General features: G+C 40.8%; 1 protein-coding gene across 1 annotated transcript in view; it reads left to right on the top strand.

Annotated features, from left to right (window-relative positions):
- Positions 1–22,473, top strand: part of PIR (pirin) — an 85,097-nt gene that overhangs the window by 18,201 nt on the left and 44,423 nt on the right. The window contains 3 exon segments of the mRNA XM_037046343.1: positions 11,481–11,564; positions 13,425–13,461; positions 13,464–13,630. Coding sequence (XP_036902238.1) covers positions 11,481–11,564; positions 13,425–13,461; positions 13,464–13,630 — 288 coding nt within the window.

Below are 22,473 nucleotides of genomic sequence, written 5' to 3'. Positions count from 1 at the left end.
TCCACAGACTATATTGATGCAAAGAAAATAAAATTATAAAATTCATGTTTCAATATTGGAAGAAGATGGTGCTTAGAGAAAAAACAAACGTGTAGTCACAGATACAAATTTATATTCACAAAGCTTTTAAACATTTATTGGTTTTTCATATAATCATAAGATTGTGCAACTGTCACCTAATTCTAGAACAGTTCATCTCCCCCAAAAGAAAGCCCATACCTGTTAGCAGTCACTCCCCATTCCCACTTCCCCCAGCTTCTGGCAACCACAGTTTCTGTCTCCATGGATTTGTCTATTCTGAACATTTCATATAAAAGGAAGCATACTATATGTAGTCTCTCATGTCTGTCTTCTTTCACCGAGCCTAATGTCTTCAAGGTTCATCCATGTTGTAGTTTGTATCAGTACTTCATTTCCTTTTTACGACTGAATAATATTCCATTGTATAGACACCACATTTTGTGTATCCACTCATCTATTGATATATACTATCAATCATAGATAGATTGTAATCTATGATAGACATGGGTTATTTCCACATATGCTTTTTCTTGGGTATGCCTAAATTATCTCTGAAAGGCTACCCAAGAACCTGGTAATGTATGTCCCAGGAAAGGTTACCAGGTGATGAGGGAGAGTGGGAAAGAGTTAATTTTCATTCTAACTCTCTGTATTTGTACCTTTAGAGTTTTGACCTTTACCTATTGGTTAATTATTTAAAATATTAATATTTTCAAATGCTATATCTTCCTATACCACATTTGAGGATTTTGAAAGGGTTCTTGTGCTTGTGAAGCTCCGGACGCTCACCTGCTCTCCTGGAACTCTTGCCGAGGTATTGGACCTGGACCCGCCTCCTCCATGTAAAATTGACCCAGCTTGTGTTCTATTCCAGTGAACCAGAGAAGCTATGTAACATATGGTAATGCGTGATGGGGAGGGTGACCTAGAGGCAGCTTCCTCTAAGACATATTTGTGAATATTTCCTCTTAGAAATATTGGAACCTTTGCCATCAGAGGTTCCAATGAAATTTAAAAGAGTGCTTCAATATAAAAACACAACTGTCTCCTCTGTTACATGTCCCTTGGCTGAATGGAAATTAAAATGGTGTGTGTGTGTGTGTGCGTGCACGTATGTGTGCATGTGTTAATTTAGACATGGAGGTGGAAGGGTTTGCAAAAAAGTTAGAAAATATTAGATTAAGAAGAAACAAGAGACATCTAGTTGAAGTTTTGCATTCTAAGGGGGGAAGTAAGCACTTCTTATAGAAAGGTCTGGGAGGGTTTTGGGGAAAATTTGGCTGTTTAATAAAACCTTAAGTTAGATATGACTCTCTGCACAGTGGGAGAAAAGATGGAGAGCATAGTATGGGGATAGACTAGAAGTAGTGAGTAGTTTATTTGGCCTTACAATTTGGAGGGTGTTGGGCCATTACTGGGGAAGGCCTTGAAATAAATAAATCTTTATTTATGAATGAATGACCAATACTTCATATCCCAGAAACTTCCAAGTTAGTGTAATCATATTGAATTAGAACTGCCTTTAGTCTAAAAGTTCACATTTAGACTGTCTCTTTTGGCACTTCTCAACCTTAGGTGATTTTGCCCACTTATGGCAGTTTGTGGAGACGGTTCTAGTTATACCAACTGGAGGATGCTACTGCCATCTAGTGAGAAGAGGCCAGCAATGCTGCTGAACATCTTAGTATGCACAGACACTTCCACAGCAAAGATTTAAGCCCTGGTCTGTCAGTGAACATAGGTTACATGAGGAAATAGCAGCTTAACTGAAACATTGTTTGAAAGTAATCCAGATAAATTCCCAACAAATTTCCCCATTATGCCCCACCCGATTAACCATTACAAACAGAACCCATTCATTTCTGAGAGACTGCATTCCTAGAGTTCTTAAGTAGACGAATTGGGGGGGGGGGGTAATAAAGACTATAAACCAGTCACTAAACATTCTTTATGTCACCAAACATAAAATAATTCTTTTCAAGTGAGACTACAAATAAGCCCAAGATAAATTAACATAGATCATCACACGATAAAAAGCTCCTTGCAAATCTTCAACTCTTTTAGCAAAGCTACTTTGGAATTGCCCATCCCTGGACTCTTAAAATGAAATGCCTTACCTTATAGGATTAAACCAGAAGGACATTAGGGAAGACAGTAACATTCGCTACCAGTTGTATGAGAAGATTCACATGCTTTCTGTCCATTACCTTAAGCCTCACCAACAACCCTGAAAGGTAGGAATTGTTAGGCCCCTATTTTACAGATGAGCAAACAGAGGCTTCCAGAAGTGCTGACTTGTCAAGCTCACACAGCCCATACACAACAGGTGTGGGCTGGCCCATGTATTCCAGGCTCACACCTGACCACTCTCCCATGTTCCTACTCCTTCTGCAATAAAATTGCCTTTCGATATACCTGATATTGTCTTGATACATTGATACACTGATACCTTTAGAAATGACATTCCACAGGTGATGCAGACCCCAAATCGAATGCCTCATTTTCTTGCTGTTACTCACTTACTGTGGGATTCAATGCTTTCATGGTTCTTGCTTGAGGGATCCAAATTTTCCTGCCTGTCAGTGCAAAGCAACACTGTCACTTCTCTTCTGAACTTTTGGTAAATGGAATAGATCAGTTGACTGCCTGGATATTTAAGGACAATCATTTAACTTCTTGTAGCCACAAGGAGACCATTTGTGATCTAGTAATAACATGATCATGAATAAAATCATGCTTTAATTGCTTATGACCCTTTATCACAACCTAAAAACTCTTTTCTTCCTTCTATACACCAAATTTGCCCCACCCCACTCCAGCTGTTTCCCAATATTCCAGTCTTTTAATGACCAGCTGGGCGGCTGCCTCCACGAATCACCCCCATTCCTCCAGGTCCTTCATCATCAAAATTAACCTTGTGTGTTTCCACTGGGACTAATTGTACTTTTCTTTAGTAGTCACTTCTTTTATCTGTACATTTTAGTAATGTTTCCCTAGTAGCTCCCTGAAGGTGAGCAAGGGGTGATCATTGTGTTCTTTTTGGGTGATTTCTAACTTTCCATTTATGAGTTTGTGATGACATTTTCCTTGAGAAAGCAAAAATGAAAAAGATTTAAAATTCCCAAATTTAAAGTTTATTAAAAGAAGAGAAAGACAAAAAAGGAGAGGAAGAAAAAAAATGGCATCCCTGTATCAGACCCCCTTATTATAAAATGTTGTATCACTTCTTAAAATCCAAATTTCTGATAATTGTGGCCCAATAACAAACACCACACACAATGAACACATTCACTAAAAGCCTGAAAAATAAAGTCCTTATAATGAATCAAATCAGGGAATAATAATAATAATGTGCCAACCAAAAGGTGTCAACTGCTCAGTGAAATTAATTATTATAATGGAATTTTAACAAAATATTAAAACAAGAGGGAACTCAACATGGTTCCCTTAAACCTTTTTGTCTGTCTGTAAGAGCCTCAAACCTGCCTGGGACCACGTGTATAGTACAACATTTTCCATGCACTTCATCCGTGTCTGCCTTGACAGCTTGTAACTAGAGACTGTGCTGAGCAGAAAAACCTCCCTTTACACCTCCCTTTACAGCTTGTCCTTTGGTGACATTTCTATCTCTGAGAATAAAACTTTTATTCTCAGAGATAGAAATGTTAATTTATGTCCTTGCTCTGCTACTATTAATGGTGTAACTTTGATTACACTAAGCCATATGTTTTTATTAATAACATATAGATAACAATATATTCTCAGGATCAGACTCTTTGTAAATGTTGAAATGTTATGCAACCACAAGATGCTACTATCCGTCCATTTGTTCATTCATTTATTCATTCAACTAATCTTCAATGTCAGCTATATGCTAAAGCCTTCAGGGAGGTAACATTGTCTTAGGTGAGACAGACAATAAATGCATAACCAAATAATTATGACATAGAGCGTCCCTTTATGAAAATGCTTGGAAGAAGAAGCAAGTCAGAACAGGTTGACCAATATGGTGGGATAGTTGGGGGCGATCTCTCTTAGGCAGTAACATTTGAACAGAGGCCTAAATGAAGTGAGGGAGTAAACTGTGAGACCATCAAGTTAAGTACATTCCAAGAATGGGATCTTCACCCCCAGAAGTGTGGTAGATATCCTAATTCTAGAACTTACTGAACTCTTGTTATGTGCCAGGTGCTTTGCAAACATTACCCAACACTTAGTGAGCTCATTTCCTGGATTCATGTTGTTACATGAAGAAACTGAGCCTCCTAGAAGTTAAAAAACTTTGCCCCACATCTGATACCTGGTAAAGGGCAAAACCAAGGTTCCACCTAGGGCCCCAAAGCCACAGTGTTTCCCCATGGCAGGGCCATACCAGCAGGGGGGCAGTGTGGTGGGAGTCCCTGAAGCATCAGTGCCACTAACCAGGGTTGGGGCAGGAAATGTTAAGGGAGGACCCATTAGAGCTTTTAAATATTTAGATTCATACATTGGCTGAATACCTAACCCATGTTGGTTATGTTTTCCTTTTTTATTGAAACCACCTTTTGTCACATGTAAAGGTGTTATGTGGGGCTGGGACTGGATAAGCCAATTCAGTGGGGTGATTTTTCCAGGTTTCTAAGTGATTGTTCAAGTCATGAAAACTTTTTTTTCAAAAATAACTTGGGTCCTTAATTGTATGGATGCAAACATTGTGTTTCTGTCCTCAAAGACCACTTAGCTGCTTCCATTATGCAAGTTGTTCATTGCTGACCTTTTTCATCAGTTACGACCTCAACTTGTGTTTTTTTTTTTTCCTTCTCAGCTACCAAGAGGAAAAAAAGCCCCCATTTTAGGGCAAATAGAAATTAAAAGAAACATAGTTTTATCTATAACTAGACTTTTTGCTTTAAAAAATAAGTCTTGCCAAAAACTCCAATAAGCTGTATTATAGCTTGTGCTGTCATATTTCAGAATTAATTTAAAGCTCTTTTGAGGTATACATTTCTTAAATTTCACATTGCAGTGACACTTATTCTTGTTGTGGGTTTTCACCCTTCTCCAGTTACAGAACAGAGGTCCAAGGGGGAGGGGTGCAATATTTAGCCCACCCAGGGATGCCAAAAACTGTTACAGAACAAACAGGGGTCCCCCACTCAAGGACAGCATACTAATAATACTGTCCACCGCCAGAGGAAAGACATCTCTCAATGCCAGAGACTTGTGAAAAGGAAAGGTTTATTTAAAGCTATACAGACTCAAAGTAGTGACCCAATTAAAATAGCAAAGTCCTTTAGGATACCCACAGACCCCCACAGCACTTCCTTCTCCCCCTGCCCTAATTCGGGGTACCATATCTCAGGAAAAGAAGCACACGTCTGTGTTTCAGGCCACTGGTAACATCAGCTATGTCGCCATCCAGGCAGGATCTCTAATTACTCCAAAGTCATGGGGCACCTTCTCATGGTCCACTGGCAAAGAGTTCTTTCACCCTTCTTCCAGGCAGTCTCTTCTTTCCTTCACCAGAGCTGTGGAGAGGGTAGGGTCCCTGTTCTGCCGAAGTGCGTGGTACTCCCCTTCATGTGGCTGTGGGGATCCTCACTCGGGCAAAACTGCATGATACTCCTCCAACGGCTGCTGTGTCTCTGTCTCGGTTTTAAATACCCGCGCTAGTCCTCCTTTGCAGCCCCATTTCTGACTCCTCCTACAATCGGCTACACCTGCCAGCATTCCTGTATATTCCAAGCGTACTGGGCTGCCATCATGAGTCTGGGCAGGTGTGGCCCCATGGCGTGGAGCCAATCATCTCTCATGTAGTGCAACTCAAGGGACCTGCCTCCAGTTATGTCTTGGGTGGAAGCCACTTCCATCCCCCTGGCTCAGAGAGTGTTCACAGCTTTTTAATATGTCTATGAAATCAGTTAAAGGTTATAGATATGTTAAATGACCATTCCAGTGGTTATCTTTGAAACTGTTGCTATGCAAAACAGCTCTCAATGGCGTCCCCCCTTTATTTGTCCCTTCCCCAACTCACACCTGTGGTGGGGGAGGGGGGAGGACATCTTAAATGTCTTTCTAATATTTCCTGGACACCCTGAGTTCTGGACCCCATTCCAAATCCCTTTTGGGGGGCTCCCTCTTGGCTGCACCCTGTTACACTCCTTCCAAATACAAACACGCAAAATACAACAAGAAATAAGAATTGACAAGGAAGTAAAAGTGTTTAGTAAAGACCCATGGAAAGTTTAGGACTAGGAGGAGGCAAAGACAGGCAGGACCAGGAAGCATGGCAAGTCCTTTAAGAAAACACCTGTTTCAGATTACACATTTCTCACTTAATTAGACACACGCAGCTCTTGAGTCTAAACATAACACTCCCAAATCTATCAACCACCCGTGGCAATTCTCCAGGTGTTTGCAATTATGTAATGTCCTAAAAAATCATCTGGATTTTGTCAACTCGCAAAAGTGTTGCTGGATTTTTAAACAATTCTTTGCAAGCATTAACTTAGATTTAACGTTTCAGTGTAGCATTTATAACACTTAGCAAAAATAAAATAAAAGATAGATAAAAATAATCAGTCATTTCTTTGGTTTCTGATTTCCCCCCAAAGGCTGAAAGTATGGTTTTTGCTGTAAGTAGCAGAATGTAGGCATTACAGTCTTCATTGTCCAGACTTCTCTAATTCCAATTTCATAGTATTTAGGATGGGAGAACTTATGTTTACTTTGTATTACCACAGGAAAGAGGAAATCCCCACTCCAAAATTAGAGAAAAAGGGGAAATAATTGTCTTCTCAATCTTTTAGAACTGTTAGAATTGCTCTCTAAAATAAAATTTGCAAAACAACAACAGAAAATCTCTCTTGGTGTCTGCGTACATTTTCATCTTTAAATGAGTCATGCTCATCAGTTTCCTTTTTAAAGTTGCTTTGCATGTTTTGAGATGATTAACAACGGGAAAAACCCTAGGCTTCGGTAATTGAACAATCATTGGGGATGGACAGAATATGGGGATGAAAGAGACTCCTTGGAGAACCTAAAGGAGGGATTCAGCCCAAGCAGAATGAAAATTGCCTTTATCACGCAGTTGTTTTCATTAAGAATGCGTGCATAACACAAAAAAGGAAAGCAATTCTAGACACTGCTCCTGGAAGTTGGGCTGCTTCTTTGAAATTCAGAATTTTTAAGCTTTGTGTGGGGTCCTAAGTGCTTAATTCATATTTTGGTGTGAGTGCTCTTTATAACAATTCTGGTTTTTTTCCAGTTAGTAACATATACAAGTCAGAGCTAGCTATATTTTTAATAAGACTCTTTCTTTCTTTCTTTCTTTCTTTCTTTCTTTCTTTCTTTCTTTCTTTCTTTCTTTCTTTCTTTCTTCCTTCCTTCCTTCCTTCCTTCCTTCCTTCCTTCCTTTCTTTCTTTCTTTCTTTCTCTTTCTCTGTCTTTCTGTCTTTCTCTCTTTCTTTCCCGCCCTTCCTTCTTTCCTCCCTCCCTTCTTTCCTTCCTTCCTTCCTTCCTTCCTTCCTTCTCTCTCTTTCTCTTTCTTTCTTTCTATTTAGAGAGAGGGGAATAGAAGGAGAAGGCGAGGAAGAGAAACATCGATGTTAGAGAGAGAAACATTGATCAGCTGCCTCTTGAACACACCCTGACTGGGGACCAAACTCACAACCCAGGCCTGTGCCCTGACCAGGAATTGAACTAGCAACCTTTCATTTTACAGAACGATTCCCAGTGCACTGAGACACTGGTCAGTACAGAACTAGCTATATTGTACTCATGCATAATCCAGAATTATTCTTCTGATTCTTAGTGTTTTCCCTGATGTCACACTGCCTTCCTGCCCATCCATAGTTCACTGAAACAAGGAGCGAAGCACACCACTTATTTTCATTCACTAATTAGCAGGAGCATCTTTATACTTTTCCAAAATAAATAGTTTTTGTAAAAATGTAAAGTACTCATTTTACAACACCCAAACTGTCACACAAGTGGAAAGAATGTAGCAACACATAGCTGTAATTCCACCATCTGGAGATGACCACAGTCCACATTTTTGCTGTGTCCATCCAGCCACTGTAACCATGCAAAAACTTCATTTCTTTAATCTGGCTTTCCCCTCCTTCTTTCCTTTTGATTCAAACTGGCCTTGTCCAGCCTAGGAGCTCCCTGACTCACCTGCCTCCTTCTCCCTTGCACATCCACTCCTCCAATCACTAAGCTCTCAGGACAGTGAGGCTCTGATTGGCATCAAACAGTCTTAGGAGCAAAGCCTCCTCAGGTCTGTTGGTCACAGAGACAGAGTTTGTGTCAAACAGAAGATAACCTGTAAGCCTGAGTTGTGTTTCAGCTCCAGGCCCACAAAAGCAGAACATCCCCGTGGACCACACCTTTGTGAAACCAGACAGAAAGGCACCATGGCTGGCATCAGGACCAGGTGCAACGACCAGCTCCCCTTACCCTGGCACCAGCCAATCAGTAGAGACCACACCCCTGACTCCCCCAGTCACCATGATTAATGATTTTTCCCCACATAACCCATCCCCTAGAAGCCAGGAGGAGCCAGGTCTTACATAACAGCTCACCTGTGCCTCCAGGTTTGGCACCATTTCCTAAAATAAACCTTTACTTTCTTCACTGCAAACTCCTGTTGGGTTTTGATTGGGCTTTAATATGCACAGGCATATGGACCCCTTTAGTTTAGTAACAGTGCCTCCATGCCTACCCTGACATAATGGGATCCAATTTAAATATTTAAATGAATCCATTTAAATGGATCATTATATATATCTTTAAATAAAATTACTGTTCTGTAACCTGCTTTTTTATTAAATCATACATCATTTTTTGTGTCAGTAAATAGAGATTTACACTACTTTTACTAGTTGCATAATATTCCCTTGTATAGCTATACTATTGTTTAGCTAAATGAATTCTATTAACCCATCACCCAGATTGTTCCTGTCTCTTGGCTATTATAATGCACGTTGCAAAGATAGATTTGTATAGACATTTTATAGTTTTGTCTCCTTAGGTTTAAATCTTAGAAGTGTATTTTTGAAGGGATTGAGCAAAAGAAAATCTCATAGACACAGACAACAGTGTGGTGATTACCAGAGGGAAAGGGGGTGGGGACAGGTAGTAGAGGGTAAAGTGGGAATAAATGTGATGGAAGGAGACTTGACTTGGAGTAATGAATGCACAATACAACATACAGATGATGTGTTATAGAATTGTACACCTGAAACTTATATAACTTTATTAACCAATGTCACCCCAATAAAGTCAATAAAAAGGAAGAAAGACATGGAACAAATATTTAACTTTTACAAAGTAAAAACATGCTAAATCCTTCATCCATTGGGTACATGTTTCTGTGTAGAGTGGGAGCTCACTCTCTTTTTTTGTGTGGGTGAGAAACAGTCAATTGTTCCAATACTGTTTGTTGGGAAGTGCGGCTCTGCCCCACTGATTTGAAATGGCTGTCATCATATATTCATTTCCCACACAAATGCATCTCTTCTGTTTCCAAGCCAAGGTTGCTCTGTTGTCATTAAGATACCAAGTTCCAAGGTGCAGGGTTTAGACTTAAAATCTTGTCAGGGTTCTCCAGAGAACAGAATCAATAGAATATATAGAGATAAATATAAAGAGTGTATTATAGGAATTGGTTCACATGGTTACAGAGGTGGAGAAGTGTCATGATCTGGCATCTACAAGCTGGAGAGACAGGAAAGCTGGTGGTATAATTCAGTTCCAGGCCCAAGGCCTGAGAACTAGGGTATAATAAGTTTCAGAGTCTGAACTGTGACTGCCAGAGCTCTGATCAGAGGTTGGAAGAAGATAGAGGTTTTATCTAAAGAACAGAGAGCAAGAATTCATTTTCACTTCACCTTTTTGTTCTGTTTGGATCCTCAAGAGATTGGATAATGCCCACCCTGGCTGGTGAAGATCTTCTTTAGCCTATGGACTCAAATGCTAATCTCTTCCAGAAACACCTTTGCAGATGCACCCAGAAATAAGGTTTTGCCAGCTATCTGGATTTCTTCTAGCCCAGTCAAGTTGGCACATAAACCTAGAACCTCCAATTTCTGCAGCCATCTGCTTATTGCCTGCTGGGATAAAAGTTCCTGTAGAGTCCATTCTTCATATAGTATATTTCAATGGCATTGCTCTGCAGGATGCAGAGAGCACACAGAGAGTCCTCATATCGGCTAGCCTTGATTTGTACTGTAGTAAGTGTGCTACAGCTATTTCATTTCAGGAACTGTCACTCAGTAGTCAGCTGAAGAAGACATGGGTTCATTATAAGTGTACAATAAAGGATATCAATAGTATGACAGTAAGGCCCTGGCTGGCATAGCTCAGTGGATTGAGCATGAGCCTGCGAACCAGAGGATTGCGGTTCAATTCCCAGTGAGGGCACATGCCTGGGTTGCAGGCCAGTTCCCAGCAGGGGACCCATGAGAAGCAGCCATACATTGATATTTCTCTCCCTCTCTCCTTCCCTTCCCCTCTAAAGATAAACAAAAAAAAAGAAAGAAAGAAATAGTATGACAGTAGCGGGTCTTTCACTGACCTTAGTCTGAGGTATGAGGAAGCATAATAAATAATGCCTGTTTTCCCAGCCTGAATTCTGAGCCAGTTGAGAAGACAAAAGGGTGAGAAAGATGGCAGACAAAAACATGTATACCTTTATTTATGATAAAGCTGAGATTAGAGAATGTAGCTTATATCTGCAGGCCGCTGGGCTTCTGAATACTGCACCTGAAACTTAGGCAGACTTTATTCAGAGATCACAGGCTTTGCTGGACCCTGCAGACCATCATCACCATAGGGGCTGGTTCTTCTCACAGAGGCAAAGAATAAAAGAGAACATTTACTTTCTGTGGGCAGACTGATTCCCCAAAAGGAAGGAGAGGAGCAGGGCTTCAGCTACGAAAGCAGTTTCTACTTTCATGTCCACCAATCAGATTAAATTGTTCCCTTCCAGGGGTGGTGAGGTACAGCAAGAGCCTAGGAGTGTTGATGTTAATGGAGTACCTTCCTTAGGATAGAAAATATAAAAAAATGGCAGCAGAGGTTTTTCCTAATACTTTGTAGAAGATCCTGCCCTGGTTTAATCAACTGTGGTTGATGCAGCGGGGGTCACATGATACAGATCAGGACAAGGCCATGCGTGGCCAAGGTTATGGCTGTGCTGTATCTTGAATAGTGCTATGTTGGTTTTATTTCTTGGCCCCTTCCTGTTTCTCTAAGCTTATCTCTTGCCATTCCCACTTCTATTTAAAAATTTTTTAAATTGTTTGGTTTTAGACAGAGAGAGAAAAAGAGAAACATCAATATGAAAGAGAAACATCAATTGTTGTCTCCCATACGTGCCCTGACTGGGGATCAATCCACACCTTGGTGTATTGGGATGACATCCTAGCCAACTGAGTACCCAACTCCTACTTTTTCTTCTGCTTGTTTTTTCAAAGGTATCTTACCTCCTGGATGGTGGCAGCATGGCCCATGAAGACTTCTGTGGACATGTTGGTCAGTTGAACCCAGGAGACCTGCAGGTATGGTCAAGGACAAGGAATTATTGATGGCTTAGTAGTCTGGGTATGCACGCTTCATCTGCCCACTGCCAGTACATTCACACTTTACTCTCTGTCTTGTATATCTTTGACTTTGCCTTTCTATGGATCCACTCAGCCTGGAACCTGCAAACCTCCCTCACACTTTCCTTGACCCTCTCAATCACTTTTAGCTCCCACCTAGTCTTTCTCTTACATTTCTCAGAAGACTAATCAAGTGTAATTGTCTCAATTTCCTTTATCTTCCATTTCATTCTTTATTCATTGAATTCAGGGTTGGCCTCTCAGCACCTCCCAAACCTTTATTGGAGCTGTTCAGGTAATGGCCACTTTGATGTCCCAATTGTCAAATTCAGTCCTCATTTTTGTACTGTATTTGAGACAATTTACTACTTACCTTCCAGCTGGCTTGCAAGGGTAGGTGTTGGAACTTAAGACAATTGTCCATACCCCTGCCACCATCCTACTCTTGTCTGAGATGTAATAGGATTAAAAATCTCCAGGAAATGCTTGGGTTATCTTTGCCAGTTTTGTAAGTCTGAACTCTGTGTCAGTTATTTTCTGGGATTATTTACATACTTGGCAGCTTGATGACTATAAATGTTTGAGTCATGGTGTTTCAATGTACATGGAATTTGAAGGCAGAAAAGCAAAAGCACAGTTGTGGCTAAAAATTAACAGTGACCTTTCAGTGGGGCAGAACATAAAGTGGAGATGGCCTAGAAAGGTCTATATGATGACTGGTTCTGACCTGACCAGGGAAGTGGCAACTGGTCTGCCCTGCATGCAGCTATTCTAAAGTGTGTCTGTGTGGATCCCAATGGGACTGATCTCCAGGTGCCCCACTCTTTTTGCTTTCCTCCCTTGCCTAGCTCACTCTTCCCTGCTCTCCCCTACTTGTGCTTTCTGTATCACTTTCCAAATAAATTACCTCCACTGAAGTCCTTATCTCAGGATCTTCTGTGGGAGAAGTCAAGCTAAGACAGGCAAGAAATCTATCGTGTTTCATTTCTTCATCCCTAATATACTCTTAATAAAGAAATAAACAAATGCTTGAAGAATCTCTACAGCAGTGGAGGTAATGACTATTTCCCCCCAGTAGTGAGGGTTTCTGTGCCAGCATTGAGCAAGCAGAGACTCAAGCCACTCACCCATGGTATAGTGGACACCGTGGGTCGGCACATGTATCTTTAGGCCCTCGCACTTATCTATCCCCCACCTGCTGTGAATATCAACTGCTGACGGCTCACAGCTGCATCCCACCCTGAGCACTGCCCTCTGCAGCAGGGACTGTCTCTTACAAGGTTGCGCTCCCTACTGGGGGTGGTACACAGTCACTGGTTTGCTGATGTGAAGATAAAAAAGCCTGGCTACCTTGCCTTAATTTGGGACAATTCTGAAAGTTTATCCAACTCCAGACCTCTTTGTTGGATTGGCTAAGGCCTTTGTTGTAACTGCATTGCTGGCTGGCTTCTCTACCTACCCAATCATGCTTTTTTGTTCTTGTTAAGATGCTCCCAAGAGCATTCCCCAATATACTGTCTGCCTGCACTTCCCCATCTCAGTGCTCAGTCAAAGACTCAGGGATACCAAACACAGGCTCCTTCCATTTGTGTGCATTTGAGATCTGATACTTCAATTTCAAATGGGAAGCATAGGATACATTAGGAAAACTAGAAAGGATTCAAACAGTGTTATTGTTGTTTTCTTATTCATCATGATGCCCAGGACTGTGAAAAAGCACTTCTAAATTACCTTTCTAGTTACCATGTCATAATGGTCCCACCTGCAGACTTGTTTGAGTCTGGGTTATATTTCCCTCTTCTGGTCTGCTGTTTACAGTGGATGACTGTGGGTCGGGGCATTCTTCATGCTGAGATGCCTGCTCAGAGGAGCCAACCCATGGCCTACAACTGGGGGTTAATTTGAAGAGCTCAGAGAAGATGGTGGAGCCTCAGTACCAGGAACTGAAAAGTAAAGAAATTCCTAAACCTAGTAAGGATGGTGTGACAGTTGCTGTCATCTCTGGAGAAGCCCTGGGAATAAAGGTGAGCTGTGCTGCCATGTGTTTGTGAAAATTGAGGTGATTGGTGATGTAGCCTGGCCCCATCTGGGTTGTCAGTTGTCACTGGGTTTATCACAGTTCATGTCCTGTAGGATGGACTTGCTTTGAAGGTGTCAGAATATGTGGAACCTAAGGGGACCCAGGATTTTTATTGCCACATGCAAACCCAGAAAGTTACAAAAATTACAAGTAAGCAAGTTCATATTAAATATTTGATCAAAAAGCAATTTTCAAGGTATATCTTAATATGTGTGCAGATTTAGCTTCTTTCCTTTGCTTATTGTGCTATTTCATAGTTCCTTGGAACTGCCAGATCACTAATGTTTTAAGAAACAAACAAAAACTAAAACCAACTTCAGTCCCTGAAGGTTTATTTAAATTATATACGCCCAACTTAGTAAGGAAAATACAACTGCTACATCATAGAAAGGTTTTTTAAATTAATCTGAACATTCGTTTACCCCATGCACATCATACCCACCCTGTACATTCTTCTCAACTCAGACTGCAATATTTCAGCTTAGGGCCCCACCTTTTTAATCAAGTAATATCAACTGAGGGTAAAAATTATGGACAGATTTGTGGTAGGAGAAGGGTTTGGTAAGTACCAGGTCAATTACACACCACATCTGCTGCTGGAGAAGCCAAGTTTGAAATAACATCCAGCTGGGGTGTTAACTGCATACTGTGGTCTCTTAGGTAGGGTTTCCGGGAAGCATACCCAAAACGAGAGAATTCGTGTGCATCTGATTTAAAGGAAGTGCCCTTGTGGGGACAAACTGAGGAGCCAGGACAGGGAAGGGCAGGGAGCCAAATAAGGGTATCATCTCAGGTAAACTCCCCAAAAGGATAGTGACTTGAGGATCAGTCCACCTCTGAGTAGTCCTGACCCACCCCGGGGCTAGGCAGCTGGGCTTTCATGCTTCCTTACCCTGTCATTACTCATGGCCATTAATTTCTCCCTCATGGCCATTAATTTTGGGTGGGGGTCGCAGAAATGTTTCAAAGGGATCCAAGGGGATCTGGGAGGGGCCCTGACACTCAGTTCCACACATGCCACCTGGAGTTGAGAGCGTCAAGAGATTGGGAACCACTCTGCCATTCTCCATGTGGGCATCCAGCACTTAAAACTATTTTACATACTAATTTATGTAAATTTAAATTTGCTTTAGAAGCACCTACAGTGCCAATAGCTTGGCAGTGGCTGCTAGCCAGCTACTCAGTGAGGGATGTATTTTATGGGTAATATGTTGGTCATAATTATTGGTTGGGACTTAGTGGTTCTATATTTTCTACACTATAACCATAATTCTTTTACCTGTACCAGGCTTAGGCATGTGCATTATTTCACTTTGTGTTTCCACTGCAAACAGGAGTAATTGAAGGAAACAATCAAAATATGCTCCCTGTTAAGCATCTATGCCTGCTCTCTATGTGCACTTTGCAGTTGGAAGCATGCCCCTTCACCATGTTTCTGACCCATTTCTGTTTTGCTGAGCATTGGGCACTGTGCTTCCTAGCTGTGTGGCAAGCATTTCCTTGCCTTCAGTGCCGCAGAAGAGAATTCAGGTCCTGTGGAATCTTCCTGGTGTGAGGCAAAAGATGTTACTGTGCGTGGAGTCAGTCAGGGAGGTAGGCGTAAGGAGAGCTGAACTCACGCAGATGAGAAGCTGCTTTCTCTGTTTCCTATGGGGCCTTTCACTCCGGGTTTCTAGGACTCTCCATTTCAGCCAAAGCACAAGGCTTTGTGGAATTATCCTTAAGATTTTCTTTACAAAGAAGTTGAGCTGTCTGTAGCTAAAAAGAGAAACAAGACCACTGATTTAACAGCTAAGCAAAGCCAGCAATACCACAAATCCTCCGAGTTCACAACTGCGTCTCATTTATAGAAAACACAATGCAATTTTAATGTCAGAGTCGATTCCAATGACAGGCACAGGGACATTTTAAAGCACTTCCAAGCAGCAGACTATGTAGTCTTTCAATCACAACCAAGCATTAGAGACAAAAGTAATGTTTTAATTTTGGAACACGATGTCTTAGTAGCTGCTAGCCTCTAATTCTCTATTTTTGTTGAGTAAAATCTTTGAAATGAATTACATTCTACTAAGTCAGTGATCAGTTTTTATTATAAGAACATTTTAATAAGGAGCTCCTGGAACTCATCATTAATTTGAATTTTAAGAGGCAGTGTGTTGCTGTGGGTACAGCATGGACTCTGGAGTCAGATGGCCTGAATCAGAATCCCCACCACGAAGTAGCTGTGTGGCCTTGGGCAAGTCACTTAACCTCTCTGTGCCTCTGTGTTCTTGTCCATCGAATAGGATTTCTGAGAGGATTAGGGAGTTTTTAATACATTAATCTATTAAAACAACACCAGACACCTTATAAGCACCACATAAGGAGTAGCTGTTACTATTATTACTTTGATTGCTTTCTGTTAACTTGGGCAGGAGGTGGGCTGAGATTTATGTTTGTTGTCTATGCTAAAGGGACTTACCGCTCTGAAGAAAGGACACCAGCATGAGTCAGTATAAAGACGGGGGAACTATTGCCCAGTTTTTTTCTGGGCCTCATAAGAGACATAGTTTTCTATATCTGAGGCCTTAATATCTACTCATTGAGGAATGACTGGATCTTAAAAAGTGTAGATGTATCACAACACAAACCAAAGATAATTTTATGTTAAATTACCAGATGAGGCTGAGAATATACCTTTCAAGAGATTGATGTATAGATACTTCTAACTAATATACAGTCAGTAGCAACTCCTATCATCCCAATTAAATATCTAGAAAATAGAATTAGTGAGCATTCCAGTGCTTCTCCAGTTTCAAAATTCATGATTACCTGGGTGCCTTGTTAAAATGCAGATTCTGATTCAGCAGGTCTGGGTGCTCAGTGTCTGCATTTCTGACCACTCCCAGGTGATACTGAGGCTGTTGCCTAAGGACCATCTGTAATGTGTGTAATATCTCCTCATGAGGACCAGTTTGATTATGAACCTATAGATGATAAGGTCCAGCACTGTGGGTTTTGGCAAATGTTATCTAACCTTTCTGGACTTTAGTTCCTACACCCACAATAAAGGTGAGGCAGTTTTGTCCAAGATGCTATTAGCTTTTGCAAGCAGCTCAACTGTCCTTTTGATACTCTCAAAGATAGATGTGTCCCTGTTTCTCAATTTGTATGTGTCTTAGCCCTTGGAAAGCTACAGGCAATTTGGAGCAACATTTTGCCAGAAGAGCACAGTTTGAAGTGAAGTCTGAAGAGTGTGGGGGGTGGGAGATGAAGATGGGATACTTAGAATAGTTTCTGTCACTTCTGGAAGGTCAAAATCACATGTTTATTTCATGAGGCTATGAAATTCTCCAAATCTCATTCCATCCTTATCAGGCAGCCAATCAGCAATATTTACTGCCAGTTCTCTCTGGAACATGATTCTTTTTCCAACAAACGCCTCTCCTTGCCTCCTGCTGTTTTAAATTCCATTATGTCAGAAACAAACCTTAAGGAGGCCTCAGACCCACTGGGGTCAGAAAAAGGCGATCTGGAGCCTGATTGCCTGGGTTCAAGGCCAATTCCACCACTGGCTACTAACTTTAAAGAAGTCACGTAAGCCTGCTGAGCCTCAGGGTTTTCATCTGTGAAAGGTTTTCATATGTAAAATGGAGACACTTATAATGATCCAGAGGATCTTTGGGAGGATCGAGTAGGTTAATATGTACAGGTACAGAATTTAGAACAAAAACTGGTGCAGAGTCAGTCTTCAATAACTGACTGTTCTTTTTCTTCTTTGCAAAAACTTTGTACAGTGTTCATGTGACCACAGATGCAACAAAAGAATCTCCTTTTGGAAGGATAGACTGAATATTCATGGATTGAATGATAGCCAAAAGCTTAAAAATCCATGTTTCCAAAAGACTTTGCCAAGCATGTCATGTAATTCACTCAGATACATACAAGACAGTCAATAATATTTTCTGGGTCCTTAAGTGAAATAAAAATATGTAAATGAATGCTGGAATAAGAGAAACAAGGGCAAAGCTGTAAGAAGATAAGACAACATAGGGATTAAGAATGACTGCCCTTTGCAACATCATGGATGGAACTGGAAAGCATTATGCTGAGCGAAATAAGCCAGGCGGTGAAAGACAAATATCATATGATCTCACCATTAACAGGAATCTAAACAAACCAAACAAGCAAGCAAAATACAACCAATGACACTCAAATATGGAACGGGCTGTCAGGGCCCACAGGGGAGAGGGGAGAGAATCATAGGGGAAAAGGGAATGGACTCACATGAACAAGTATAAAAGACACATGGACAATAACTAAGGGTGGGGGGTGGAAAGGGGAGGGAGGCGGGGAGCATGGGGTGGGGGGCGGGCAGGGTTGGGATTATAAGACAGAAACCTGTACTTGAACAAGAATTAAATAAAAATTATATTAAAAAAAAAAAAAAAAAAAAGAAAGATAAGAAAACAAAAACAAAAACAAAAACAAAAAAAAAAAAAAGAATGACTGAAGTAAGCTTACTATGAGCTAACTAAAGAGTTGAGAGAACAATAAAATTAGCTAAACTATATCTTAAAATTAACTATGTTTTAAACTATTTAAGGAATTAGGAAGTAGGGAGATAAAAACCAGATTGATTTTTTTTCTTTCAAGGTGAATACAAGGCTGTTTTGCAAGACCCAAATTGTTTCTTTCAGATTCCTTAAATTCAAGCAGTGACAATGAGGAACAGAGGTTTGGGGCTCATGGTTCTCTTTAGGGGTCCACAGGCAGGTGTCTTGTCTGCTTTAGCATCTTTCTTGTGGGTTTTCGGGGCATGACTTGATCTCAGGTAGGGGACCTACATACCAGCTTTCACCGTGGCCCTGCAGGGTATATCCAATCTTTACCCTGCTTTAGCTCCTGCAGGCATTGGAAGACCGTGTGTCTCTCAGGCAATTCTTTCCCAAACAAAAAGCAACCTGCCCACTAAGGAACTTATGTTGTTTGTGGGTTGGCAGGAGATTTACAACCAAGTCTATGATTGTCACCTCTGATTTGGAGAACCGATGGAGCCTCCGGGCTACCGCAGGCCATTAGCACGCACACACACTTTCTCCTACATCAGAACTAGAGAGACATACCTGAAACTAGAGAGCTCAGAAACCAGAGAGAAAAACCACATTTTTCAGGTTTTGTTTTCATCCAGCAAACTTTAAGGGCAGAATGCCATTTGAAATACTTTATTATGAATATACAATTTTGTCAATGTCCCTTCTACCTTAGTTTGATTGAAAAGTTTCCATTTATGTAGCTTTTAAAAAAAGATTTTATTTACTTATTTTTTAGACAGAAGGGCAGGGAGGGAAAAAGACAGGGAGAGAAACATCAATGTGTGTCTGCCTCTTGTGCTCTCCACACCTGGCCCACAACCCAGGCATGTGCCCTGACTGGGAATTGAACCAGCAACCCTCTGCTTTGCAGTCCAGCGCTCAATCCACTGAGCCACACCAGCCAGGGCCATTTATGTAGCTTTTTAGGGAAATAGTTTTCTAGTACGATCAAACAGCTGTGGGTTTTTGACAATGATAATACTGGAGAGTAAACTCAGAACATGTTTGCATTGTGCCTATTTCACTATTTTGGGGGAAATCTGAATTCTTTGATTTGCCACACTTTTTAAATAGATCTCGCTAACCTTACAGTTGACACAAAATTGTCACCTCTTCCCCTCATCTACCTTTTCTAAGTTTGCTTCAAAGAACAAGTTCTCAAAATAGCATTTATAAAATATTAAATCAAGAGAACAGGTAGCACAGGCACACCTTGTTTTTTTCTCTTTTTACTTTTGAAGGGTTCCAGCAAGTTTACGTCTAGCTCAAACAACAATGATGGATATTCTCCTAATGGCACAGCTTGTGTTGGAGGCAGTGGGTTCATGACAGGGAGCTTGAGATGACAGGCTGCAGCTGTCCCTGAGAGCAAGCAGAGGGAAAACAACACTTGCTCAGAAAGGAGTCCTGTCTTCCAAAGGCCTCTCTGTTCATTTATTTTATTTATAAATCAGAGTGCTCTGTGATAGACTTAAATGTTGGAGATTTTAAAAACATTCCTTTTGGGCTGAGGGGTTGGGTAGATGGACCCGAGACTTCTCTCAGTGTGTGTTTTATTTTTCATTTTGAAAGATGTAAATGCTTACATATTTAAAACATCAAGTCAAACCCGCCAAAATCTTCAAATTAAAAACAAATGGAAACAAATGAATACCCTAACATCTGTGTAAAGATATCAGCGACATAAGCACTCAGAGAAAATATCTCTTCTAAGGGTTTTAAACATAGTTCTCTGTACATTTTTAGCAGGATATATTCTAAAGACAAAAAGAACAGCACAAAAAGTTTGAACTTTCAAAGTTTCTTTTTAAAATGGAATGTATTGGGGTCACCTTGGTTAATAAACTTATATATGTTTCAGGCGTACAGTTCTACAACACATCATCTGTATCTTGTATTATGTGTTCACCGCCCCAAGCCAAGTCTCCTTCTATCACCATTTATCGCCGCCTTCACTTTCTTCTAGCTCCCCACCCCCCTTCCCCTCTGGTAATCATCATGCTGTTGTCTGTGTCTATAAGTTTTGTTTTGCTTAATCCCGTCACCTTTTTCTCCCAGCTCTGCAACACCCCTTCCCTCTGACAGCTGTCAGGCTCTTCTCTGAGTCTGTTTCTCTTTTGTTTGTTAGTTTATTGTTGTCATTAGTGTTGGCATTACAATTTTAAAACAGCTTTAAAATCAAACAAATCAGTAAATTTGTTAATATTTTTAGGAGTCAAGATTTTCAGTGTAAGAAAAAGAGGTATGAACACAAAAGAAAATGCACATTTAAAAAAACAGATGGCAATGGTCTCTATAAGGTAGTTTCTAGAAAACTAATATGTTTGATCATTTTAAGAATCTAAGATTTTTAATAATGAAATTTTATGTTTCTGATGAGAATTTCATTTTCATCTGGTTTTTACTTCCATTGATTTTTTTTATGATCCAGGTTTAATTAGGTATTATAAGAAATGCTATAAAAAAGTCCCACCTAAGAAATCCATAATCACCGGCCCCAGCTGGTGTAGCTCAGTGGATTGAGCGCAGGCCTGTGAACCACACAATCACGGTTTGATTCCCAGTCAGGGCACATGCCTGGGTTGCAGGCCAGTTCCCAGCAGGGGACTCACGAGAGGCAACCATAACATTGATATTTCTCTCCCTTTCTCCTTCCCTTCCCCTCTAAAGATAAATAAATTAAAAAATCTTAAAAAAATAAAAAAGAAAGAAATCCACAATCACCCAATGAAATCCAGCTGAATTGAAGCATTAAATAAATGTATTTCAATGCATGAGTATAGAGAGAGAGCAAAGGAAGTACCACCATAAGGTAGAGAGCCTTCTGGGCTCCCTTCGATGCCGAGCAAAGGAGAAACAGCATTTGAGGGAAAGGGATATTGTCAACTGCAAAGTAGAAATGTGGAGTTGATTTCCCCTTCTCTGTCTCCTTGCCACTCTTCACTATGATCCAAGCTACATCCCTTCCCTTCAGTGAAGCCTTCTCAGCTGTCCCAGATCCACACAGCCTTGTGTCTTTACAACCCATGAGATTTCTTAACTGGCAGTTATTTATCTTTTTTGGCAGTTATTTAATTTACGTGTCCCATTTCTCTATGAGTTCTCTTCCTTCAGCCATTAGGCACCTTCTGTGTGCACAATGTACAGTGCCCTAGAGATATGATATGAATGAGACACAACCACTGTCATGAAATAAGGTCACACTCTAGCTGGAGACATAATCTGGCAAACATCATTAGTATAATGTGATATGAGGAATGCTAAAACAGCAGTATGTAAAACTTGCATGGCAGTCTGGAGGAGGGAGAATTCATTTTGCTTGTGTGGATGGGGGGAAAGAAAGACAAGAGAGGAAGCAGGGGTTATGTCTTACAATAATTTATACAAAAGGCTTGGATAGTAGGAATGCAATAAGTATATGGGGATTATGATGGGGAGCAAGGGCTGCTGCGTGGGCAACTTGATTTTGTAGGGTTGTGACAGGGCAAAAGGAAATGATGTAAAATATTGTACTGGAAGAAAATCCAAGACCGATTTTGTCTATTCCTGGATTTTCCCTGAGGCTGACCTTGGTTGTGTGTATATTTCTGCATCCCTCTTTCCCAGAGTTTTCCATAGTATGGTTTGAGGTTAAGGAAGGGAAGGGTGCAGTGCACAGTCTTGTCTCATCTTGAAGTTCGCAAAGCAGTTCATTGCATAAGAGCTGCCCAACACAGACCATGCAGCCTGAGCAGATGATTGGTATCATTCCACAGACAAGTGCAAAACTTGGTTCTGATTCCGTGTTGAGAATAGGCACAATTCAGACTGTTAGTCTTGTTGTAAATAGGAGGAGACCAAAGAAATGGACCCAGCAACTTCAGAGACTTGTGCTGTGGTAGGCAGCCATGGTTGGCACTTCATTTGCAGTCAGGAATGTTCAAATAAGCAGTAGTCAGCATCTGATCAGATCAGATGCACAATAACTTGCTCTTGTGCAGAGCAGCCCACTCACCCCAGAAATACCATTCTTGGTGTGCACAAAGGGTGCTAGATGTTCTTATTTCTTCAGGATGTCCTTGCTAACATTATCACCTAGGAATTACATTCCAGTGATGTTGACAAGCCCTCCTCTGCCAGTAAATGAAGAATTGGTAGGTGTACTTTTAAACCAGAAGTTACATCTTGTGCCATTTATACATCAATGGCCTTAGTTACTGGGATCGCAAATTAG

This window comes from Sturnira hondurensis, unplaced genomic scaffold (genome assembly GCF_014824575.4).
Source record: "Sturnira hondurensis isolate 20B ecotype Veracruz unplaced genomic scaffold, ASM1482457v3 Scaffold0005220, whole genome shotgun sequence".
In the NCBI taxonomy this organism is placed as follows: Eukaryota; Metazoa; Chordata; class Mammalia; order Chiroptera; family Phyllostomidae; genus Sturnira; species Sturnira hondurensis.
This window is presented reverse-complemented; position numbering and strand designations above follow the sequence as displayed.